This window comes from Phaeodactylum tricornutum, chromosome 16 (assembly GCF_000150955.2).
Source record: "Phaeodactylum tricornutum CCAP 1055/1 chromosome 16, whole genome shotgun sequence".
Taxonomy (NCBI): Eukaryota; Bacillariophyta; class Bacillariophyceae; order Surirellales; family Neidiaceae; genus Phaeodactylum; species Phaeodactylum tricornutum.
This window is the reverse complement of record NC_011684.1, coordinates 312,229-337,181: the sequence shown is the minus strand read 5'-3', so window position 1 is coordinate 337,181 and position 24,953 is coordinate 312,229. Positions and strand designations below refer to the sequence as shown.

The 24,953-nt window shown below is 46.7% G+C and overlaps 10 protein-coding genes across 11 annotated transcripts; 6 read left to right on the top strand and 4 right to left on the bottom strand.

Annotated features, from left to right (window-relative positions):
- Positions 1–304: 304 nt before the first annotated feature.
- Positions 305–784, top strand: PHATRDRAFT_38535 (predicted protein; the record flags this gene model as incomplete). The annotated part of the gene is made up of 1 exon (XM_002182628.1): positions 305–784. The coding sequence occupies one exon, from the start codon at positions 305–307 to the stop codon at positions 782–784; it is 480 nt and encodes a 159-aa protein (XP_002182664.1).
- A 381-nt stretch (positions 785–1,165) lies between these two features.
- On the bottom strand, positions 1,166–1,780 carry PHATRDRAFT_38534 (predicted protein; the record flags this gene model as incomplete). Its single annotated transcript, XM_002182478.1, has 1 exon — positions 1,166–1,780. The coding sequence occupies one exon, from the start codon at positions 1,778–1,780 to the stop codon at positions 1,166–1,168; it is 615 nt and encodes a 204-aa protein (XP_002182514.1).
- A 704-nt stretch (positions 1,781–2,484) lies between these two features.
- Positions 2,485–3,111, top strand: PHATRDRAFT_4604 (predicted protein; the record flags this gene model as incomplete). The annotated part of the gene is made up of 1 exon (XM_002182627.1): positions 2,485–3,111. A coding segment is annotated over one exon (627 nt), but the record flags the coding sequence as incomplete, so codon positions are not given.
- Positions 3,112–3,987: 876 nt separating this feature from the next.
- On the top strand, positions 3,988–4,839 carry PHATRDRAFT_48144 (predicted protein; the record flags this gene model as incomplete). Its single annotated transcript, XM_002182626.1, has 1 exon — positions 3,988–4,839. One exon carries the CDS (start codon positions 3,988–3,990, stop codon positions 4,657–4,659), a length of 672 nt encoding a protein of 223 aa, XP_002182662.1. The 3' UTR covers positions 4,660–4,839.
- Positions 4,840–4,841: 2 nt separating this feature from the next.
- Positions 4,842–5,588, bottom strand: PHATRDRAFT_38531 (predicted protein; the record flags this gene model as incomplete). The annotated part of the gene is made up of 1 exon (XM_002182477.1): positions 4,842–5,588. One exon carries the CDS (start codon positions 5,586–5,588, stop codon positions 4,842–4,844), a length of 747 nt encoding a protein of 248 aa, XP_002182513.1.
- Positions 5,589–8,467: 2,879 nt separating this feature from the next.
- On the top strand, positions 8,468–8,905 carry PHATRDRAFT_14696 (predicted protein; the record flags this gene model as incomplete). Its single annotated transcript, XM_002182625.1, has 1 exon — positions 8,468–8,905. A coding segment is annotated over one exon (438 nt), but the record flags the coding sequence as incomplete, so codon positions are not given.
- A 4,008-nt stretch (positions 8,906–12,913) lies between these two features.
- PHATRDRAFT_14843 (predicted protein) lies at positions 12,914–13,765 on the bottom strand (the record flags this gene model as incomplete). The annotated part of the gene is made up of 1 exon (XM_002182476.1): positions 12,914–13,765. A coding segment is annotated over one exon (852 nt), but the record flags the coding sequence as incomplete, so codon positions are not given.
- A 2,994-nt stretch (positions 13,766–16,759) lies between these two features.
- Positions 16,760–17,336, top strand: PHATRDRAFT_56521 (predicted protein; the record flags this gene model as incomplete). 2 transcript variants are annotated; one of them, XM_002182624.1, is made up of 1 exon in its annotated part: positions 16,760–17,336. In XM_002182624.1, one exon carries the CDS (start codon positions 16,760–16,762, stop codon positions 17,267–17,269), a length of 510 nt encoding a protein of 169 aa, XP_002182660.1. In that variant the 3' UTR covers positions 17,270–17,336. The 2 variants fall into 2 exon arrangements, with proteins under 2 accessions (XP_002182660.1, XP_002182659.1); XM_002182623.1 differs by having other exon boundaries at positions 16,767–17,336.
- Positions 17,337–19,134: 1,798 nt separating this feature from the next.
- Positions 19,135–20,106, bottom strand: PHATRDRAFT_38526 (predicted protein; the record flags this gene model as incomplete). The annotated part of the gene is made up of 1 exon (XM_002182475.1): positions 19,135–20,106. The coding sequence occupies one exon, from the start codon at positions 20,104–20,106 to the stop codon at positions 19,135–19,137; it is 972 nt and encodes a 323-aa protein (XP_002182511.1).
- A 467-nt stretch (positions 20,107–20,573) lies between these two features.
- PHATRDRAFT_38525 (predicted protein) lies at positions 20,574–22,815 on the top strand (the record flags this gene model as incomplete). The annotated part of the gene is made up of 4 exons (XM_002182622.1): positions 20,574–20,695; positions 20,794–22,346; positions 22,429–22,560; positions 22,625–22,815. The coding sequence occupies 4 exons, from the start codon at positions 20,574–20,576 to the stop codon at positions 22,813–22,815; spliced, it is 1,998 nt and encodes a 665-aa protein (XP_002182658.1).
- Between the last annotated feature and the right edge of the window lie 2,138 nt (positions 22,816–24,953).

Below are 24,953 nucleotides of genomic sequence, written 5' to 3'. Positions count from 1 at the left end.
CACCGTGGAAAAATCTCTGGATACTGTAGTTTCTCCTTTCAGTAGTAACTTTCTTGTGTTGTTTGGTGGCGGCTGTAACCGTGTGTCTAGTTCTTGAGAGAGAGAGGATAGCTAGTTAGGGATCATCATTCACGAATGAAAAAGAACCGGGATCGGTTTCCTGTACGACAGAATACGGAGAATCGGTTCGGTCACCGTCGTTGACAGAGCTGAACCGGCCGAAGGTGTATAGGTAGGCCCGGTGTCTTTGTCTTTGCTTCTCCCTGATACCCATGTTGCACTTCGTCTGTATATGAGGGAAAACATGAGAGTGATTTGTCGAAATGCGATTGGTTTGATGCTGTTCCTCCAGGACAAGAGAGCATGGGCGTCGTTTGCGTCGAGAGATCTGCAAGCTGGGGTTCGCCACCGTCGTGTGGTCCCATCCAGCGTTCCCTTCGGTCCTTCGCCCGTTGCGTCACCCGATCGGCGATGCTTCGCAGCCGCCGCCAAACCCAAACGAGGCAGCGTTGTAGATTCCTACCAAACCGTTAGCGTGAATTGCGCCAAGTGCGGTGAGCGGCTCTTCCGGTACAAGAAGAAGAACGGGACCAAATCCAATCTTGTCAAGTGCTTTGTTGAGCGGATATCGGAAGATTGCGCCGGTGTTTTACGGGATCACGGAACGAGTGCGGATCCGTACAGTTGCCCTTCGTGTCAGACTGAATTTGCCCGGTCCGCAATTATACGCGGACTACCCGCCCTCAAGCTCGTGGGAGGCAAAATCCGCATGACGAAAAAGTGAAGACTTTGGCAGTAATGGCCTTGTGTATTTCTACCACAATTCATAAAAGAGCGACCAGTATGTTAATCAGCCTATAATGCGCCCTAACGGGAAAGGGCGATCCTTAATACTAGCTGTTCTACCTAAAGACAATACGATTTACTTGTCCATATCGATTTCTATATACGCCGCAAGACTTTCGGACAGCGGTATGAAAGAACCACGTATACATCGAAGGTCTGTGCATTAAAACTCGGGTCACATTTTGTGCCGTCGTACGTCTTCTTGGAATGCAGCTCTTATTCACGGTAGAGTCACATCCAAGAAATACTAGGGGATACACGACAAGCTTCTGTCCCAAGTGACTCGCGTATACCAGCTCTCCGCTCTGCCTTGGTAGCTTTACTGATGATCTTTCCATTCCTTGACGTCAGCCAGAAGGGTCTCCGCATCCTTCACCGCGTCGTCGACTTTGTGAAATGCCTCTACCTTTCCATCCGCGACCACCATTGAAAACCGAATAGACCGTTGTCCCAGGCTGACCGCATCGTACGCTGCGTCCAACCCATAGGCCTTGGCAAACAAAGAGTCTGGGTCCGCCATGAAAGTGATCTTTTCGGCATCGTTCTTCAAAGCTTTGGCCCAGCCGTCCATGGCGTACGGATCCGCGACACTGTAACATACAATGCGATCGACACCGGCCTGTAGAAAGTCGTCTGCCAGAGCCTTGTATCCCGGATAGTGCTCGTTTGAGCACGTACCAGTGAAGGGCGCAGGAACGCCAAAAAGAGCAACCGTCTGTTTTTTAAAGAGATCTTTGAGCGTCACGGCATTGTCGTCGGCCATATTGGATCCCTCCGCATCCGACATGTACCAGGGACGAGCCTTTTGTAAGGAAATCACGGAACTGATCATGTCGGTTCCAACAGTAATCGATCGCATGGTGATTGCGTTAGAAGCGATAGCGGAGACTTTGCGTTTCGCAGCCTGTAGCAGTGCTTGCGATCCGTGCATCATGGTGGAAAAGCCTATGGTTTGTTCCGACGCGGATTGTCAACCTTGTTCGTGTGACTCGCGAAAATGGCTTCCCGGCGAGGTGTCTGATGACGTCACAATCAGGTGCGCCGCTGACGTTCATAAAGTACACGTCATCAAATGTAGCAAATCACAGAACGCAAACCAATGGGAGTCGAATCAAACCAGCAATATTTCCGATCGCACTGTCCCGTTGTCTTGTCGCACTCGGGTTCACCAACAGTTTCAACTTTCGAATCTTTACAACCAAAACTACTAATTTCAATTCGAAAAATGCGGAACGACAAACGAGCCGCTGACTGTGTGACATTGGCGCAGACCGGAGAGGTTCCCCCCTCTTTGCCTTTCCTTCACCTCTTAGCTCCCCTTCAACCCAGTCTCATCAGAGTGGATGCGCTCGACTGTGAATAAAAAGAGGAAGATCAATCTCTGTGCATTGCTGGTGGGCTTGCTTTGCTAGAAACGGAGCCAACATGAGAAATGCCGGATTGGAAGCGCCCATTTGGATATTCGGCGCAACAATTTCATTGTCAGCAGTAGCCGCATTTTTGCCGTCTACTTTCTCCTATGCCTCAAAGGCCAAGCTACCTTTTAAAATTGGAAAGGCTACTGAAACTGCATACTCTTTTCCCTTTACACTTTTTTACCAACGGAAAATTGTGAGTTTTGACCCTGACGAAGATTTTGCTCTGAAAAGCGGTGATTGGCCCTATACAGAAAAGGATATGAATCGTCTTGATAGCAGCGACGACGCTCGATTCTACGACAACCCTAGATTCGTTACGCACATTGACGATCGAGCTATCGCATCTTTGACTGCATTTTACCAGGACGGGTTCGAAAGTCTTTTAGCGAAAGAAATACCGGAGAAACGACTAGATATTCTTGATTTGTGTAGTAGCTGGATTTCTCATTTGCCTGGCGAACACGAAAGTGAAGTGCGATATGGGAGGGTTGCCGGTGTAGGCATGAATAGGGAGGAACTTGAACGGAATGGCCAGCTAACGGAATACTACGTTCAGGATCTGAACAAACATTCAACATTGTCACAATTCAAAGACTGCTCTTTCGACGTTATTGCCAATGTTGTGTCAGTGGACTACTTGACAAACCCCAAACTTGTTTTCGAAGAGATGCACCGTCTACTACGACCGGGAGGAATTGCTCTTGTTTCTTTCTCGAATCGCTGTTTTGCCACCAAGGCAGTTGCTTTGTGGTTGCAAGCTGATGACATTGATCGGTTGACAATAGTGGCAAGCTATTTTCACTACGCGGCATCTTGGTCTTCGCTGGAGGCTATCGACATCATTCCGGAAAAACAGTTGTTGCCAGAACGCCCCTCGATGCAGGAAATGCTTTCCAATCCATCAAAAGGTTTTGCCTGGATGAATACGGCATCATCTGTTCAGAAGGGCAATTCAGGCGACCCTATGTTTGTCATTAGAGCCGTCAAATAGGAGACCCTCCCCCTTGACTAATAATGAGTAACACCCATCGGCTATGGGTTCCAAATCCCGATGCACTTGTATACAGTGAGTTTGCTTACTGTCAGTTCGACATGAATCTGAGCTAACATGGTTTACCGGGGGGATTTAGAAAATTAAACGTGCTTTACTGGAAGTAGTGATGCTCCTGCTAACATAAGTTAACTTTAAAGGATCTTCGGTGCAACAGTAAGTGATGCAAGCTGCGTCTGTTTGGCAGCGGAGAAAGACGGATAAATATACATTTGATCCCAGTAGTTCTTGAACCTCATCAAAGTGTAGTTGTCGACGTGCAATGACCAACAAATCAATATCTGCAAATTTAACTTTAAACGGTTAGATTCCCTACCGTCTAAAATAAAGGAATAGCTCATAAATAAACGAACAAGACTCAGTCTATTTACTTTTCTTTTCCTTTTTCGCCATTGTCTCAGACTAAGTGCGGTGAATGACAAGCCAGCATAAAGTGTGACCTTATATAACTGCAAAGTAAGTTAGATTTAGGATAGTCAATTCTAATAAGTATGAAGGTACGATATCAGCGGTCGGGTTGGCATCGGGAACTGTCACACAGTGGCCTATTTCTCTTCTAATCTGTTCTGCACGGCACAAATCGAAGTCGTGTTCCAAGCTCACGCTTTTCATGCTAGTCGTAATTTGCTATCCAGAAAAGTTGCTTTCCCCATTCTTCCTTCGAAATGAAACATGCACTCCCTGAGATCTGCTGTCCGCAATATTTCGCACAACCTAGACTGCGGGGCTAGCGCGATCTCCGCCATTACCGAATCGCTTCAATGCGAACCACGCCCGTGGGAAGCCATACCAACCAACGACAGAGCAAAGCCGAGTTCATTCCGTACACCAAAAAATCTTCAGTCCAAACGACGAAGGGTACACTTTTTTGTTGATGAAAACGACTGTGTCTGGCCTGATCTAGTCGTTGGACAGGCGCCGATATCAATGGACGAAGCCGCTCGATTGTGGTGGTCACCACAGGAACTCGACGAAATCCTACAATATACGCGTTATACAGCTGAATTTCATCGGGTAGTCCGGCCTGAATTCAGTGAGCTTGTCGCAGAACTGTTCGGCGCTTGCTTAAAGAGTAATGCGAATGAAATCGCCGTGCGAATTAACACGGCTGTGACAGCCATCGTGAATTCGGTTGCTCGAGGCCTCGAACTGGCCGTCGCACCGCAACTCTCGCATCGTAGACGCTATTGCATCGACGAGGTATTGAAAACCCAGAAAAGGCTCAATCATTGGCCTTCCGATAGAAGAATTCGCATCTTAGCAAAGCAATACCAGCGTATTGGAAAATATGCGCACATTATGGCTCGAGTACTTGCAGACGGTGACGCCCTGGAAATTTTGTAGTTAATATGTCATAGCCTCATACGTGATTCCCACATGAAGCGTTCCTCGTTGTTGATGGCGGGTTTTCCAAAAAGCAGTGTTTCCAATCAATCAAGCTGGAAATAGTGCCATGACGGTACAGCATCTTTATCGAAGATTCTAGGTAAACAAAATTCTATAGCCTGTTATGTAGGTAGCTTGATTTATGCAGCAGCAGCGCTTTTCCCAGTCAAGCAGGGTGGTTCGTCAACTTCACCAATGGCAGCTTCCAGGAGTAGCAATCGTTGATAGCTTTGCTGTGCCTTAATCACTTGGTTCGACTCGTGTAGGGCATGAACAAGACACCGCAGAACAGAAATAGCGATCAAAAATAGATTGGGTTTAAGCATAATCATGTTCTCGAGCTCGTTCTCATCACGGACAACGAGGAGTGTGGAAAGTGTTCGGTACGATAGACTGGCCAATTTGAGCGCACCGACTCGCAGCTGCTTTGCGCAGCTGTTCGTCTTAGCAACGCGGGCCAAAAGAAGGTGCGCGACGGAAAAGTTGTGCAATACTGTGGCTGAGTCGATATCGATATCACGGTCTTCCTGCCCAAAGTGTTCCATCTTCACAGCACAAAGAGCTTGATCTGATCCCCCAGCATGCGTCAGTGGTCTGATAGTCTCGAATCCGGCATCTTCCGAAATTGTCACCAGGCCAGAGGAGGCGAGAACAAGCGATTTGGGAGTTGCAAGCCGACGAGCGGCTTTGGTCAACATCGAACTCTGATTCTCGTCGTCCTCATCAACAAAGGCTTGGCGGACAACCGTCACCGCATCCTTGAGAGTGTCGAGGGCTTGCTTGTAGGCCCGACGCTCGAGAAGCGCAACGCCAACGTTATTGAGATGAATGGCAACACGATAGTTGCATTCTTCGCTGTTGTCGCCCTGTTGGTATTGAAGAGACATGACAACACGTTTGTCAAAAATGAGTTTTATGGAAGAAACCGTTGTTAGAAAATCGAGGAAAAGATCCGGATAATCTTGTTGCTGGACAACGGAGACGAAAACCCCGAGGAAGTTGCATCGGCTGAAAAATATCCGATCTGATTCAATTACGGGATTGCAGGCCAAAAATTGCGGTACCGACTAATAGGCAATGGATCATGTCGATCCAATACGGGTTCGATGGAACGTTGCTTTTTCTCCGAGTCATCTTCTCTGGGCCTTCTCATAAGCAAATCTCTTGGGAAACGTTTTGACCAGTCCAATATGACTTGAGGGCAGAAGTGGCGAATAGCCTGACAATTTAATTAACGGACAGAAATATTAAATGAAACCCGATTCGTCATTCTGGACAAACGCTCAGGTCATTTTTCACCTTGACTTGAATTTTTTAGTCGTCCTGTCAGTCGTTTCATCTGTTTCGATTGCTGACAGTGAACTACATTAATATGCTCTGCTACGATAGGAAAGGTTGGATATGTCGAATATATTTCTGATGTAACGCCAATTGCTTCGTATATAAGATTGTTTGGAGTGGTTTTTTATGAATCTCTATTTTTGAACCCATAAAAGTCATTTGCAAGTACATTTTCTTTCCCCCAACTTATTATTTCATACGCACGATTTCTGACGTTTATCCCAGTCGAAATCTATCCAGCTTCGATACTGTTCGCAGCCTCGGAATAAGTCTTGATCCGAAGGCCTACTATTCGTCCTTCTATCTGGGGCATTTCAGTCTTTATATTTTAAACACAGACCCTACCCGATACCTGTCTTCATGAAGTAATTCACGACAACTACGAACAATACGATAGCATTAATTGAACTTGCAAGTCAAGCTGCAAGATATGTGTACAAGATTGCGTGGCTGTCAAGAAGACCGGGTCTTGTTATCACTTGCATTTACTGTTAGTTCAAATTGCGTCGCACCGGGAATTCTACATTGTTTGGACTAGCAAGGAAAATGGAAAGAAAGTGATGTAGTCAGACACCATACATACTCACTGCCAGTCAACCATTTTACAGTTAGGACAGTCCAGTTTTCAAAAGGTCCACTGAATTTACAGTTACGCTAGTGATTCCAGTGATAAAGTATAGCCACGCAATACTGCAATCTGCCACAAAGGTGAGCAATTGTTGTAGCTATTGTTGTTGGAACATTCAACTAGCATAGTGCCTAGCTCTGAATATTGGCCATGTTTGCCAGCCTTATTACTGTCCCAGTCGTCGTCTGTACGACGCTGCGGATAGAGGCAATGTTATTCGGGTCATTACCGATATGTCATTTGCGAAGGCAGTGCGAAGTGACACGTGTGTGCATCCAAGGATGCAGCAGTTGTGACACGCAAGACGACATGTCTTGCCAACCAAGAAATCATTATTACATAAGCAATTTTCTCTATTTTGGTCGTCCCTTGAGAGGTAAAGAAAATACCTTCTCCACATCTACAAACTGGGATTGAATCGAAGCAGATAAGTCTGCGCACAATCAAAGGGTCTCATGTTCATCTGCATTCATTTGCAATCATCTGGATTCTGCGGGATCAACCCATAGAAGACAGTACAGAGGCTACAGTCTCCTTGAATACAATTGACCAGAACATTACTATCCCAGTGATGTGACTATCTGTGGAGAGTAGTACTGATTCTACTGAGACTCCTAAGGGAGCTCCAAGGGATTTGTTTGCACTCAAAAAGATTACATCCATATTAGTCTCTACTCACAATTCTAAATTCAGTCAAATACAAACCTATTGAGTTACCAATTAATTGCAATACAATTGGGGCCTCACGAGGCTTTCCCCTTTATTCATCTTACTCTCTCTTTGTATCAACAATACATTGCGTGAGTATAGAAGAATTTGTTACCAGCAGGATTTTGGGCATTGGGGAACGTAGTATTACTGCTGAGTATCACTGCTGAGGATTACCGCAGCGAAATAGATTGTGGGGGGGGGGGGGGGGGGTACTATATGTAGTGACAGTGAAACTGAATTTGAGTACCTTCGTGAGAGGGTTGTTTTTACAGTTAGACAGATTTGAAAAAACTCACATATTTATTTAAAAATTGCACTGGTATTTACAGTTATTTCAAAAAATGAAGTCCGAAAGGTGGTCTTATAATTAAATACCTAACTTTAAGGTATTCGAAGGAAGCAATTCCAGGTCAGCTTGTCCCAGGTGGTGGCGGCGCACGTACTTGACCCTCGGAAACGCAGCCAAATTTTATGTACCCATGTCTCGCGGAGAATGCCTCTAATTCTTCTTTGCTTCCGTAGGCCTTTTGCATTACTTACAGTTTGACTTCAGTGTTCAGCCTAGAGCGGAAAAAGTGATCTCATTAACGAAACAAAAGCGAACAGCAGCTTCATACTATCCGATTGCACCATGGCCGCACCAACTGTGTATTCGCGACGCTTTGCCATTGCCGTGGGAGTCTTTCTACTCGGCGCTACCGGCTTTTCTAGTCCACCCCATCGGCTCTCGAGAACCGCCTCTTCCTACTCAACGGCGTTGGGAATGAACAAACCGCGCAGGTCCGTACTAGGATGGATCCGCAAGGCGGTACTAACGACTGCTGGTGTTTCCACTGTCAGCAAGACGCTTTCTTCTCCGGAAGCCTTTGCGGACGAAACTAACGCGGGCAAGATTGTGGAATTCACCCTCAACAATCTTGATGGAGAAATAGGCAAGGTTGGAACCGTCAAAATACAGCTACAACCTGATTGGGCCCCCAAGGGTGTTGCTCGTTTCGAGGTAGGTTTTGTGTATTTCTTTCAATATTTCCTTTCCATCTCTTGGGGTTTCTACTCACGATATACTTCTTTGTGTATGTTCAGGAGCTCACTTCGATCGGATTCTGGGACGACTGTCGGGTTTTCCGTGTTCTACCAGGATTTGTGTGTCAGTTTGGAATCAATGGAAATCCTACTGTTCAGCAAGAATGGCGGGGGAAGAATCTGTCCGATGATCCAGTTCGAGTCTCGAACGAACGCGGAACAGTTGTCTTCGCAACCGCCGGTCCAAATTCACGAACCACGCAAATCTTTATCAACACGCGTGAACAGGGCAATACGTTCCTGGACAAGCAGGGCTTTGCGCCCATTGGCAAAGTAATCGAAGGTATGGATGTCGTGGATCGCATGTACGCCGGGTATGGCGAAGGTGCTCCTGCTGGAAAGGGGCCGAATCAGGGTCGCATCCAATTGCAGGGAAACTCCTACTTGAAAGAAAGCTTTCCCAAGCTTACCTACATTTCCAAGGGAATTCTTTCTTCCTAAATGTGCAGGTAGTGCATCACACAAACCAAACAGACACTCTATATACGTCAAACGCTATAGACAATTACATTTAATGTCTACAATTGACTCCTTACAACACCACCAGGTGTAGTCAAGCGCTCTGAGTGTGCCACCGATGGCAAGGACTGCAAAACATTTTTGAGGATGCAAACACTTACCTTTCGAAACGTGAGGCAAACGCTTCCTTGGTGAGGATATTTCAGAAACGACCATGCATAGCGTGTTGACTTTTTCTTTCAAACTACATGTACATTGACTGCACATCTCATCAATGGCGTCTTATCAGTCTCCGATCATCATATACTCACATTTCATTTATACCGACATATACAAGAGCAATTCTTCAAAACAAAAGGCTGTCTCTATAATCTGCGCAGCCACAGCATCTATCTTTGCCAAAAAGTGAGCATAGTGCTTTGACAGTTCTTTCAAGCGACAGCTGAAATCGCAAAGTGACTTTGTGAGCACACCGCCTTGATTTACAGGGTCAATAGTAATACTTGGGGATTAACACTCTTGGTACAGTAGTACCACCGAATGAACAGTGCTGCGAGCGCGGTACTGCTGAGCTTTTCCAACGGTCATAGACCATCGTTCCAAGCCTCTCATTCCCAAACGCAAACCGTTTAAAAAATGACTTCGAGCTTGTGAGGTCACTGGTTGGCTGAGTCGAACTTGCTGATAGGTGTCGATACTACTCTGCAGATAGCTAGCCAAGATTTCTTCATTGTGACTTGCCCTGTCCGATCCACAGCAGTTCGCTCAGTTCGGACGCGGTCCACCACAAATAAGGCTTGTCATCATCGAATAGAAACTCCCCTGGTGAGGTGAAGGACGGCGGTACACATGGAAAGCGCATGCGTTTCTCGCATGGGAGGGAGCTTCCTCCTGGCTTTGGCGTCGCGTATTTTCGCTTGATGTCGACCAAAGATGGGACAACCTCCGAAGAGTTCACCATACACGATGTTGAGTACTTCTAACTGTGTGCGCTTCGCTCAGCAGTAAAGGCTGCGCCTGCTGTCATGACTGTAGGAATGAGAATTTGGAAAGGTTATAGACGAAACGTGAAGCCGCCCACAAGGTCAAAAGAAAAAAGATATCAGATATTTTTACTTGTTGTCAAAGAGTGTGGAAATACGATATGGTAAGCTCTCAATTTTCCCAGAACTCACGGAAGAAAATGGGAGCAGATTTGTTCGTGTGATGGTACAGGCTGCCAACTGTGAGGCAAAGTTGGACGGACGTCAGGTTTCCTTACTGTTAATCGCGCTTGGTGGTCAGGCCGACGCAGGCCAGAAATTGTGATGATGTGAGATGGACTATCTAGAGAGTCAACGTAATGCTCCGTTCCATAAAAACTAGCGCCTGACTGTGATGGTGATGGCTTGTCCTTCGAGACTTCCAATAACATCGAGGCTGATTACAAGGACGGCTTGTATGGTCAGAATTACATGCTTTCTATTGAGATGCTATTTCGCATCTTCTCATAATCGTGTGTACGTAAAATATTAAATCCACTGGCTCACTTAGCCAAAAGTAAGCGAAAGCAAAGACAACCAAGTGGCTGACCATAGCGGTCCAGTCCAGACTTTCCATTTTGAGAGAAACACTGCTGTAATTGAACGTGCGCTGTAATTGAACGTGCGCTGTAATTGAACGTGCCGATGTTGGACTACAGTTTTCCGTCCAGTCAAACCCCCGTCCCCCAACTATGAAAGTCGATTTCTGTCTATAATCCACTGGGTTTTGAATTACCGGAAGGCCCTTACAGACCTTACGGTCAATACCAGGGGTATAGGATGTGTTGGAAGTAAGCGATGGCGAAAACACCAGTGGTCGCTACCCTCTAGAATTAATAGGGGCTGTCATTCCAGCGATGATTGAAGGATCGAAAGGATTTGCGGAGCGGTAGTTGAAAGTGAATAGGAAGGACGCTTTCCTGTTGAGACAAGTCTGCAATGTGTTCAATTCTGTTTTCATCGGGAGGCACTTCTTGCGCTATGCGAGCAAGATGTGACTCAAGAAGTCGTCTTTCGTCCAAAAGCGCGTTCGAATCCAACGACACTCTCACTAGTGGAGTCAGGTAAGCGAGACTTGACACTCTCGGCATTGGCATAGTGGAGTTTAGACAAAGCGACTCGCGAATGGAAAGCGGAGGTTGACAGCTGGAAGTTGATCGCGAATTCGACCTCGCGTAGAACGGGAGGAGAGCCTGGTGAAATGTTAGAGGCATTTCTTCTTGTAGAACTGATATCGAATGAGGTTGCGCAATATGCCTGAAATGATCAAGAGGGTTGGATATGCCTATATCATTGCCTTGAAACGATTGGTCGATTTGACGCATACCATGCGATCTACCACGACTCTGCATGCTCCTGGTTCTATCAGCATTTGTATCATCAGGTAGCTTAGGATACTTCTTGCTGTAAAAGTTTGGTTCATCTTCTGGAGAGCTTTTTTTTCTTGGACCTGTACCCTTTATTTTCATTCGGAAAATGCGGTTAGCCAAGAAAATCTTACCCCGAAGAAAGAACTCATGATAGTAGCCACCCCTATCAGGACCTGCGACGAATACATTGGAGTCAGCAAAAGTGTGTGGTCGATAGAAAAAGAAATCAAACTTGACAACACATACCAGTTGTGAGCCGCTTGAACCCGTAAATATTTAGTTGTCGCTGGAATGAAGCGAACTTTGATTGTCTGAACCACTGCGGAAGTATCTGCAACACAAATACCTTTGCTTCATGAATGACAAAGCAGCGCCCATGTGGTTGCCACGAAACGACATCAGAGAATCCACCTCTTTCAACGTCGCTCAACATAAAGTGAAGTGTTATTGGGAAATTATGGCAGTCTCCTTGATTCTGGTGACGTCGCGCATCGCCTAAGCTATATGCTTCAGTTTCTTGGCATCGGTCCTCATAATCATGCTTCACGTGCGACCAGCTTCGATCATCTTCAACATTCGTGATGCTCATCTCGCTCTTATGATCTGTATCGTCGATTTTCCGACTGATGCGAAGAAATGAGGACAGAAGATTGGGAAAATCCAATGCGAAGGAATTACAAGCGAGCGGATTGCCTGACCATGAGTGTTTCTACCACGTATTCTCTTCAGCGCAGATTCGCCACCTCTGTTGTTACTTACTGTCAACAGGTTCTCCAAACAATTTTTCAAGCGATCTTTCATCGATCACTTACAGTATTTACCTATAACTTTCCAATGGTTGACAAAAACTATATGCAAATGTTCTTTAAAGACGGTGCAATCAGAATCAACATAATGCCGGGGGCAATAAATCATTAAAAACAAACTTAATTTCAGAAAGAAGGTATTATATTTAATAATTTGACGTTTCCATGAATGAACTCATTTAAAAATCATATGCAGTTTATGTTACTGGTTAAAAAAGGATCAAGAAAGAGCTATTTTTCACCAGGTCAACTCCAAATTTTATTATATATAGAAGTGAGTTTCCGTTGTAAATGGACAGACAATACAAAATCAGCTGCTAACTGTAAATTGAGGATGCTAACAGAGAAAAATGTGTGGCGTGTGACATATTTGATCCACTCCTTCCTCAGCGAAGGCATTTAACAGTCAAGCACCGAAAAGTGGTTTCACTCACTGTGAATTTGCAATTTTGAAGCGGAGAACGTTCGGATTCGTGTCACTGTCAACACTACTGTCACATCCAACCAAAATCGCCCTTTTGCTGTTATCTAATGATAGAGGAATTTTCCCGCCTTGCGAGATACCATGCTGACAGCGGAATTTTTGCAAATTTCTATTGACAGTGACTATGAATCCTTACAACCTTCCGCCTTTGTGTTCTGTAGAAGTCGATGTTTGATCAAAGAAGTAGTTGTGTAGTCATTCTTGTTGGACATATCAGAATAAAATTGTCGCGAAAACAAATGACAGACGATGTATGATGGTCTTCATTCAGAATAATATATGTTCCATTGGCTTAGAATCGGCATAAATTAGGTCAATTCGAAGCCGGATCCCGATTCAATCGCAGCTGTGAGCTTGTTGCGCATAAGCTTTTTCGACCCATAGTTTGGTAGCTTGAGTAGATTCATGCATGTACTTGAGGTTGGAAGGGGTGATCTCTTTACCAAAACCTCCTCCTCCTCTAAAAAGAGAGCGTCAGGGAGTCGTATTTGCTGAATGCAAGGCGCGGGTACAAGGCTTTCGAAGCCCAAAAGTGGCGGCCGCGAGCATGACGTCATGAACTTTAGGAATTTGCGCTGTTGACCAGGAGTAAGCTCCTCTATAATCTCCCAGAACCATTGAATTGCTGGCTGGGATGGATGGAATCCAGACGCATACTGCGTACTCGCTTTCAACGAGGCAACATCGATACCACGAATAGTATCGTCACCACTCACGAGCTTCTGCAACTCGTAAGCAGAGAACAAGCGGACCCAGGACGCTGGGATGAGATCACGAAAGCCTCGCAGAAAAGCTTTGACCTGGCGAGAACCCTCAATGTTGAGTCGTCGGTGCGCCAATAGATGAACGTACTGGATCGCATTCTGCGTAGTGACGGGCAGATCCTTCCCCCCCGGTAGAAGCTCTACCGTTCTAGAAGACGACCCCGCTCCAAGCGTCAACTCAAATGTCAAGCCCATACTATCGATTTCCGGAGGACTCAAACTTAAAAGCTTCGTCACGTTTTTGTAATACTCAGGATCGTAGTTTTGCAAGTCCTCCAAAGAATTAGACTTGCCAACCAATTGGTTGAGAAATGGCAGGCAGAACTGCGGTTCCACTAAAATCGATTCATAAACTGCTTTTCCCAAGACACGACCAAGAAACTCATAGTGAGGTAAAAGAGAGAGATTTTGATTCAGTTCAGAATTCACTGCCAAAGTTTGTAGTGGAGTGACCATGAATAAGCGGTTTGACGCAGTGCTAGTGTTTGCCGGCGAAAATGCATCCTTGATCAAATCATCAATAAACTCCTTAAACACGCCACCGCCGTCAATTCCAGACTCTTGCGTCCCATGCTGGTTAAAAAACACAACCTGCACTTTTTTCTTTAGCTTTGGTCCAAGCTGATTCAAACGGTGCATCGAATCGTCGTACAGTTGATCTCGGCGAATCTCTATCAGCTCTCGAGACCGACGCTGACCTCCGTTCGTCATGGCCATTATAGCGTCTCGCCTCTCTTCATTCTCGTTTTGTGTCTTATCTTTGTCTAAACGAAGCAAGGCATCAAAAAGCTTCACGCGACGATCAAACGGAATTGCCTGAGGAATGCTGGTCAGAATACGGGCAGTTCGCGGCTCGCTGAATGCATCAGCTAGCGCCTCGTGCTCTTCCTCCGCAGCCGACATGGAGTTTCCCTCGGAAGTTTCGTCGTCTACTTCTATCTGCATGCCATCTCTATCAAGATTTCGATGTAAGCGTGCACCCTCAGGAACAACTGCACCATCTACTGAAAGTGTTGTCATTTTTGGAAACAGCCACGTCGACTCATCACAGAACGGAGAATGACGCACGAGGCGGCACCAGCGCTCATACAAAGAATTCCAAAGCTTTGTTCCCGTCAGAAGCATTCGAGCTCTTGCTGCATGTAGCGAATCTTCGCCTGACAAGACGAGACCCGAAAAAAGAAGCACAATATCATTTGCTCGCACTGGCAAGCTCCAGTATGTTTCGTACAGAGCATTTCGCAAGTGAATAATTACGTGTTCCACAAGAATTACTCGAGATCCTTTCAATGTAGTGAACTTCGCCAGAAATTGATCATCCTTGAGCGCAATGAGGTTATGCGAAAAAATATCGCAAAAGACAGAAAATGCTGTATAGGAGACGATGTTGTTTGGGTCGTTGTGTATCAGTACCAAAACGTAGCTCCAGAGATGCGCGAGAAACCCTTCAGCAAATGCGAGCTTGGTGAAGAAAGGCGACATTGCACTTTGTCGCGGTTGAAGCCCGTTGCAAGATTGCAGCAGACGAGCAAGCATCTGAATGTAGGCCTCTCTGGTCAACTGAAGCTCTACTGAATTGTGACCCATATCGCTCAGAAGAGTATTTCCCCAAAATAGCCACAATTCAGGGTTGCCCAACTTCTCCGACAAGTTTATGAGATAGTCGTCGCCCTTATCTATCTTTTGAGAAAGGATGTCGTTCGTCCATGTAGTTCTCCTGTCGAGATAAAGTCTGCTTATCCACTGTACAGTTTGTAGCTCTTGCCTCGTCAATCTCCCCGTGGACGAAAGCGATTTTATGGAAGTTTCCTCTATTTCACTATCACTATCGTGCTCGTCGTCGGTGAGCTTTCCGATCCTATCTATTTGTTGAGCTCCTGCCGATTGAATTTGCATCTTTCCTGTCGCTACCACCGTACCGGATAAAACGAAGAGCTCAGAATTGATTGTCTGATCTAAGAGCAGAATAAGCGAGCTCGGATGATGCGAACCACTTGTAAAAAGAGCCATAGCTGCACACAACACTCGGTAAGTAGCATTGGAGACAATTCGTCGAGTTGCCTTCACCAATTCCGTTTCGCAAGGAGAGCTTCCATGGGATGCGGTTTTAGTCAAAACAGATACCATTGGTAAAAACAAATTCTCATAAACGTCGACCTCCTTATCAAGAACCCGTGATGACGAGAAAAGGGTGGCGCAAAGGAGGGCGCGGCCGGGTTCTGTCTTGGGGGCTGCGCGTTTTAAAACTTCCCACAAACCGTTGCTTTCCACACGTCGCCAACAAGAAACGAGAGCCATTAGTCCTTCTAAACCATGAAGTTGTAGCCAAAAGCGGGATTCGTTGGGGTCACTAAGGCAGTACATAAGAATCTTCATTAGTACATCTTCCGGTAGTTCGTCAGCCTGGAGAGAACTCAAAACGATGCGATGCGCAAGAACACACGATTCACCACATCGATCCGAATCTATTTTCTCAGCGAAGGATGACAGCACCAGATGCCTGCCACGTATTGAACCCAGTCCCAGTCGCAGATTCAGAAGTCTGGTGTACTCCCCAACATCCAGATGTACGTTATGTAAGGCCAGTTCCAACTGCACGGCCAACTTTTGTCTATCGCGATGGCCTCGATAAATGCGTTGAAGCCGCAGCGATGCCAGATTTTCAAGAGCTTTTCGCTGTCGCTCCTCTCGCAGACGCCGCGATTGCTCAAGAATATCACCGCGTCCTCTCTTGTGTCGGCTATTGCCGAAATTCACTTGTCGATGCGACTTGTGGTTGCCGTCAAACATATGTTGGAGATATATACCAAATTGAGGGTCGCTAAAAGCAATACGGCTTTCGTGATGCAAAGTGTGCCTCTGCAACAGATTGGGAATTGCAGGCACTTAATGAAAATTTTCTGCCTCGTAGTCGGCAAAAGAGAACAGAGGTTGTAGGTAAAAAGAAGGCTTTATGCTGTACAAAGAGATCGAGTGAGGGCTAACAGAATTGTGCTTCCTTTTTTGACTGCCTCACGTCTCGGCAAGACCGGCCCCGATCGAACTGCCAGGAATGGCGTAGCTGGGATGTAACTGTAAATTAAAAAAAGCAATCCCAAAAATTATACAGAAACCGGGAATCGAACCCGGGACCTACTGCGTGTTAAGCAGTCGTCATAACCAACTAGACCATCTCTGCACACACCTCTTCATCAAAAATGACATTATATAAATTTAATTATCTTGCAATCAAAACCAAAATGAATTGCTTGCTGCAGAATGAAAGCTGTTCGTATTCACTCTCATAGTCATGCGAATTAGAAGACAAGTGTTTACGTATGAAAATATACATACTTCTTTTGCTTGAACAGAAAAAAGTTCGCCTTCCAACTAGCACTCTCCTTGAAGATCATGTCCACTTGTTGCATTGGTGGAGTTTGTATTCCATACTCGGCTATAGTGCCATTTTTGCTTATGTGCCTGAAATGGGGCGTCGGTTACTTGAAGAGCATTTTTGTTGCGCCAGTCTTGACAAATAAAATTGGCAACACGGGAACCAATCGGTCTTCTCGAACATGTTGCTCCTCCACTACTCTCTGTGAAGATGAATTGAAATCGATGGAAACAACTGCAGAGTTTGACAATGTACTGTCTTCTAGGAATAAAGTGATTGTCAAGTTCACGGCTTCGTGGTGCCGACCATGTCAGCAGATTCAGCCTCTATTCAATCAATTGTCGGCAAAGTCGCGGTCAACTGAATTTCTTACAGCCGATGCCGATGATTTAGACGAAATTGCTGCGCGGTATAAAATCGCTATTCTACCGACCTTTGCGGCATTTCATAGCGGCAAACTTGTAGGCAAGTACGTGGGTAGCAACGAGGAAAAGCTCAAAGCATGGGTTTCTGAAATGTCGACGTAGGCGAAAAGCCACTACCATGTACGAACAAATAGCACCTCAAATAACAGCCTATAAAAAGAGTCTATTTAAAATTGAAGCTTACGACTAGCTCACATTTTTCCCTGAACGAATTCCACGTATTCGTCGATCATGACGGGCCAAGCCGAAGTCGATTCATCGTAGCCTGTCAATGTCTGGTCAGGGCATTCAACGCAAAAGTCGAGAAATGAGGTCCACTGATCCAGCGTAATACGCTGATATCCTTCACTTTTTTCTAGAAATTTGCAAAAGGTACTCAGCCGCTCTTTTGAAACTCGATGATCCGAGAAAACCATTTTCAACAGATCGACGACCAGTTCTTTGTCCAACGTCCGATGCGTGCCTTGTCGATTGAACTGGAAACAGAACTTATAAAAATCTTTGAACGTATTATGATCCAAAAATCCTGTTTCTAAACTCGGCAATAGTGCCTGTAGTTTTGTCCAGGAATCAACCCGCAAAGCCTCACAACCTAGCATCCATTCATCCCGAGTGAGCTGTCCTGGTTTTTTGGAGCATCCCATCTTCCACAGCAAGACCAAAATACGAATGTCTTCGGTAGCGTCTATTCCGAGCTTCTCGCCGAGTGAAAAAATACCTTCGAGGTTAGAAACGCTTGGGTCGTCGTCGTCGGCAATTTCTTGAAACATGTTGGCCGCGGCCAATTCGTCAATTCCCGAGACGATTTGCTTCTTCTTCTTGCTGCTCCACATCGTTTTGTCTGTATTACTGCTTTTACTAGTACTTCGTCCTTTGCGTTTGCGAGTGGTAGACGCTGCCATATACGTTCGTTGTCGGTTCAACACAAATGGTTCTGCTATGGTATTCCCGACTGTACCAGAGAATTCTTTTAGACGGCAAAACTATTGCTGACTTTGCGAAGTAGCTTGAAAAAATTTGAGGTACGAAACAGCCAAAGCGTTTCCTGGAAGCAGTGGTCCAACGTCAAAGGATTTAAAGAAGGCGTCAAGCGAAAAAGGACCGTTCCTCTTTTGTTGTCGCGATCGTTGCTGGTTCTTGGTTGACTGTTACTGTGAATAGGAGTAGAGATTGCCTCGCTGTAGGGTGTCGTTTGGATTCGACCCCCGCCTCTTTGGAATAGCACACCCGCGAACAAATAAAACCCGAGCTCACGTTTTATGACCGGTTTTGGACCTTCTGCCGCCGATACATAAGCGAACTATGAATACCATAAAGTAGCTACTTCCCCCTGGAAATGGAAGGTACGTCATTTGATCAATCTCTCTTTTAGTAACAGACTATAGAAAACGAGAATTTCAGTTTTGTAGGCGAATAGACGATTGTACAAACATGCAACTGACTCAAATTAGTGGTAAATGATATCCAGGAAAGCGGCAATTGATTGTGACCTTAAATCTACCTATACAGCTTTGCTTGTGTAGATGCGTTCCAAAAGCGAGTTAAACGAGCTACTGGCACGAAAATTGCGGAATTGTGGACTGAGTATGCAAGGCTGGCTCGAAAGAAGCAGGGTAGAGACTGGCAATAAAAGGAAATTGTAAACGAAATCTCATCGATTTTCGACTTCCTAACGGGCTGCGAAAAGCCGCAGCAATGGGACTGGTATGTGTTGATGATAGTTTTTGAACGGCAAAGGCAGTGCTAGACATCGGCCACTGCTAAGGCTACATACTAGCACAATGTACAGGTAGCAAGATTTGTTGATGATAGTCTGGTAGTTAGGAATTCGACAAAGGTAGAGAGAGATACACTGCGTAGGATAAACCCGCACTCCATTCTTTGCAATGTACTCTCCGCGTTATCCGTACTCGGAGCAGGCTTCTCCCTTTTTACGCTGGCGCGAAGGTGTGGCTTAGGTCGTTTTTCTATTTAGGTTCCACAGTTTCAGCGTTGGCTTTAGGTGCAGCCACCAATGGATCGTCCAAAAGATCCATCATGCGCTTCAGGAACGGCGGAAAGTCGCCACCCCATTTTGAGACCACCATTTTGATGGCGGATCCCAGAATCGCTCCCGGCAAGAGAATGCCTGCGGTACAAACCGAACAACCGTGTCTACAAATCCAGGAGGCGTTGGATGGGACGTAGACTCGAAAGAGTAGCCAGCTCTGCATTTTACTCACACCTCGCCACTTGAGTTTGTTCGAGAGTGAGAAGGTAAATATGAGGTTGTATATAGAAAGACGACGCAACCACGTCGGGAGTATTTGTACCGGATGCTGCGCCAAGAATTCTTGGTAGCAAGGCTTGAGCTGCAGTTCGGCGGCACCTTGGCGCAAAATGTCCATATATCGTGCGGACGGGCTGGGATCCCGGCGTAGTCGAACGTGGGGTTTGGCACGCAGGGCGATGGCTTGTACGGGTGGTTTGCGGGGATCGTAGGGAACGGCTGTGACGACGATTTCTTCGTAGCCCGATTGATTCATACCGACGCCTTCGGACTTCATAACGCGCTCGTACATTTCTGGCACGAGCTGTACGAGTGCGCCGTGACATTCCGGTTTGTTGTATGCCATGAGAGCACGGCTTGTAGCGTTTACCGGTTCCAAACTCCCCATGCCTGGTTCCAGTGGAGGAAAGCCGCGAAGATTAAAGGCGAGCCGATGTGATGGAACTACGGCGGGTTCCATACTCAGGATCTCGATCTTACCCTGCGAAGACCTATTCTCTAGCTTGGATCGCAGCATGTTGGATCCTAGACCAAAGTAATACAGAGGGGTGTTGTTGTTGAACGCATCTTGGACGATTTGCGGACGAGTCGGAGGATCCGTGCTCTTTTGCAGGGCTGCGACGAGACAGCAACAGAAAATCCAGTTGACAGATAGGACTTTCAGCTTCATCTCGAACAAGAGGTCTTAGTCGCGATTGGTCGCACGATGGCTGACGCTACTATCGATTTATCGCTGTAGCTGGTGTTTCCGTGGATTGTTCCGCGAACCGACCGAGCGGTCCGTATTGCTTCTCGCTCCCTCATGGTGAAATTTGGTTGGGACGTGCGTTGCTTTGGCGTTGCGTTGGAGGTTGGAGGCGTGGTCGCACCCGTGACGTGGTTTGAAATATTCAAACAAGAAACGGAAGATTTTTAAAAACATTTCAAATGTTTCGAGACCTAGTAGGTCACAGTACACCAGAGTCAAGGAGAGGATGGTGACCAACTGTAAGAGCGCTCACTCGACAGAGATTGGCTACCATGTATGATCCAATCGCCACAGCGGTTTCACAATAGTACGCACACTACACGGCAACACTCCAAATCAGGGAGCAGTCGTCCAAAATACACAACGAGTACTTCCAGAGAAAGACCAAGATGCCGGAAGAGGAAAGCAAGAAGCGACCGCGAGACAACATCGCCGAAAGCGAAAGTCTCAAGACGCCCAAACGCTTTTGGAATCGCGAAATCCCCTCCAGCAGTCACTATCACGTCTCGTGGTACGTTCGGTCGAGCCTTTTGGCTTCCGTGACATTTATTTCTTCCACACCGTCTTGATGTCAACTCACAATCCGCTCTTTCTCTTTCCTCGTGGCAGGATGCACGCACAGACGCTGACGGCGGTCGTTACTTCCACCAAATACGGCTACGTCGTCTCGGCTTCACAGGATGGTACGGTCAAGTTTTGGAAGCGTCTCGAAGTCGACGGTGAGCCGGTGGAAGGCCAACATCCCTGTCTGGAGTTTGCCAAGTCATTTACAGCCCACGCAGGTCCCGTGCTCGCACTCGCCATGGATCCCGACGAAGGAGTTTGTGCCTCCGTGGGGGCCGATAACGTTATCAAGTTTTACGACGTCAGCACATTCGACGCGACCGCCATGATACGTACGGAACGACCGCTCGGTACGGCGTGCTGTTGGTTACGCTCGGCGAATCGGAGTGAAACCTTGTTGGCGGTCGGTGCCGCCGACACGGGGGATATTTATCTCCACGCACCCGACAGATCGCGTGTCGTTCAAACATTAACGATGCACGGGTCCAATATTGTCACGTGCCTGGCCTACAATGCGACACATCATTGCGTAGTTTCAACCGATCAAAAAGGAATTATAGAAATATGGGATTCTTGGGGGACTCCGGATGTATCGGAAAGAACCAGCGACGCAGATGAAGGCACTGAGGACGAGAAATTTGCCTTGCTTGTGGGAGGACCTCTGGTACCGAGCCGACACGGCATCGTCTACGGATCGAAAGTGGATACTCAGTTGTACGAACTTGTTCGCAAAAAGACCTTTGCCACTGCTATTGCCATTGAACCGACGGGTGAGCATTTCGCAATTTACGGATCCGATCGGAAAATTCGTATTTTCGAACACCGTACCGGGAAAGTTCGCGTCACGTACGATGAACGCCTCAAGGCATACGACCGCATTTTTGGAAACTCGCCGTTCCATCTCGATACCATTGAATACGGACAACGAGCGGCTCTGGAACGGGAAATGGATGCCGAATCGACCGTGTATTCGGCTGGCATGGCACTGTCGAAGAGCGCACCGGTTGGATGTGCGCCACAACGCATTGCTTTCCAATTTGATGGCAGCGGCAAATACCTGCTAATTCCGGCACTCGTGGGTATTAAAGTGATTGAGTGGAGAAAGAACAAGCTCGTCAAAATGATTGGGCAGGCTGATGCGAGCCAGATGCGCTTCCTCTCAATTTGCCTCTGTCCGGGTGATGCCAAAGTAAATCGTCAGTTGCAGCTGTCCCGCAATGCTAGCAAAAAGACCAGCGCCGCGACCGAAGCGGATGAAATTGAACGTGCCAGTGATGTGCTGTTAGTAGCACTAGCTTACAACCAGCGGCGCCTATATGTGTTTAGTCAGCTGGATCCGGTGGACGATCGGGATGCGCCAGACAATGTGCTGGTACGGAGAGACGTTTGGAACGAAGCGCCATCCGGTCAGGATCAAATCCATACCGAAAGTCGGCATACGAACACTACATCCCAAGCTTCTCGAGCTGTCATACGGACGACTCTGGGAGACATACATCTGCAGCTATTTTCGCAAGTACCCAAGACGATTGAGAACTTTGTTGGGCATGCCAAGTCAGGCTATTACGACAATGTCATCTTTCATCGAATTATCAAAGGTAAGTTGTCGACCAACAACTAGTTCTTGGACTCTTCCAGAGCCTGTCTGCCACGCTAAACGTAACTCAATTTTCTGCTTAGGTTTTATGCTTCAGACTGGAGATCCACTGGGAGACGGTACCGGAGGGGAAAGTATTTGGGGTGGGGAATTCGAAGATGAGTTTGTGCCCGGTTTACGGCATGATCGTCCTTTCACTTTGTCGATGGCCAACGGTGCGTTTTGCAGCACTCTCTCCTTGACAATTACGATGTTTAGACTGACGCGTTTTTTGAACAGCTGGCCCAAACACCAATGGATCTCAATTTTTCATTACGACAGTCCCTTGTCCGTGGCTAGATAACAAGCATACAGTATTTGGACGGGTCACTCGCGGCATGGACGTGTGCACGGTTATTGAGAATACAAAGACGGATGAGTCAGACAAGCCTCTTGCGGACGTTCAGATCCAAAGTATTGACATAGAGTGACCAAAATACCCGTTCGTTTTATTCTTATTATACCGAGTCGTCTAAATTCGAGCTGCAAAATATTATGAGACTTCCCACGTTCATGAATTGCTCTACCAGATGTAAACCTGATTGAAATTACACATCGATTCCTTGATTTCGAACATCCACGGATCAGCATTTTTATGGGATGTCGAGAACAGTACCCCGACTTACAGTAATCGAATTTTCTTCACCTCACAGGAAAATGAAACAGTTGTCTATGTGTCTAAACCTTCACCAAGATACTATGTAGCGTTTGTTTTCAACGGTTAAACTCAGAGTTATTCATTCGTTACTCGAAGTCCGTATTTTGTGTCACTTTCCGGCATGCTACACACGGCGATTTGGGCATATGGCAATTCTGCATCAGAGTCACGCCATACATATCAACCCCAAAAACACGAGCAGCAGTGTTGACGATGGATAGCGGCACATCAAGATCAAGCATAGAGCGCATCACATCACAGTCAACATGATCACTGCTGATAATATTTTCAGTTAATGTAAGTGCTGCGGAATTAACTCTGCTTTCTGGCTTTAACTGTTCCATTTTATCGAAGGACGTTTCTTGCGCTGGGCGGAGCTCTCGCTTCGGAACCCGTTTGTCTTTTCTGAAAACAGAAACGTCTTTTCAAATATACTCGTGCTTGCAATCCAACGCAAAAACAACCCCCGTGACCAGCTGAAGAAGCAAAAGCGAGAATGGCCGAAACAGCAACGACGGAAGCAGACACTCAAGATGGCTTTGAAGGCTATGGCATAGAAACTACTGCTATGCCCACAGGGTTCCTTGTCTTTGTTGTAACCTACGTCGGTATAGGACTAGCCCTCATAGCCTTCTGGACACTCCGCAAACCAAAGCTTCATCTACTTTCGGCACAAGAAGAACCTCCCGGAGAACGCATGTCAGAAAATCCTGAAACATCGCCTTCGCCGCCACCCAACGCTGGAGTGGAAATGGTACGCATTGCGCCACGAGACGCACTTGTAGCCGGTCCGAATCTTGTTGAACCATCCGAGTTGGAAGCCAAAGACTATCCATTGAATCACGCCGACACGGCACAAACGTCTTTACGGCATGAGACCGGTAGAAGGAGTATCGATGCGGCGAATATACGCATGACCTTTCCTGAGCGTACCCACATCAGTCATAGTCCTGACAATACCGTTGAGTTTCTCGAGTCCCCCGAGTTTCGGTCAAGATACGGAGCCGCTGTGAACGCTGTACCAAGTCGCGCTAGTGCAGCCACTACTTCAAGACTGCAGGATCCACCGGGAACGGAGAACAGTGCTAACGAAGTTCGCAAGTCGGCGGTACGGAGATCTCATTGGGACCCCAGCGCCATGCGTTGGAAGCACAGGCATCCGCTCGGCCGGGTGGAAACCTTTCAGCGACACGTACAGAACGAGCGACATGTCCAAACCTCAGGTGAAGAAAGCTCATTGGCGTCTCGCTCTAGAACTAGCTGGAATTCGCGGCCGGGCAGTCGAGCTCCTTCGAACAAGGGAATGAGTGATCTAGCAAACAATATATTACAAGAAGGCCGTGTCGAAGGAGAAGCCGAGTTTTATCGACAAAAATATCTACAAAGATCACGCAGTCGAAGATCATTCGCAAATAGTGATGCATCTCTCATGCCGCCAATGCAACCGGATCAAGTTTCGCCGGAAGATGCCGCCGATGCGCATGACCCCGGAAGATCCTTGCCCTCTGCACCCGATATCGACGGAGAGCAACTTCTGACTGAAAGTGCTAGAAGAGTCTTTACTTCCCTGGGAGGGCTTTTGGACTTAGCAAATCCGGATGTCGAGACAAAGAGAATATTTCGGCGCGCAATACCGCCAACGATTGCAGCCGTTGTGGATCCTCTGTACCGACTAATTTTGGCTGGGCTCATCTGCCATACCATGACAACTGATTCCATGGTCGCGTTTGTCTTAGTATCACTATTACTGCGACTGACAACAGAAGAACTTTCCGGAGCTATGGCGGATGCCGAATGGACAATGATTAATACAGCGCTGTCACAAGGAGGACAAGCGGGGTTTTCCATCGCTGGTTTGTATGTGCAATTGTCCATGATTATGCAGTTACTAGTCGGTGTACCCGTCATGCT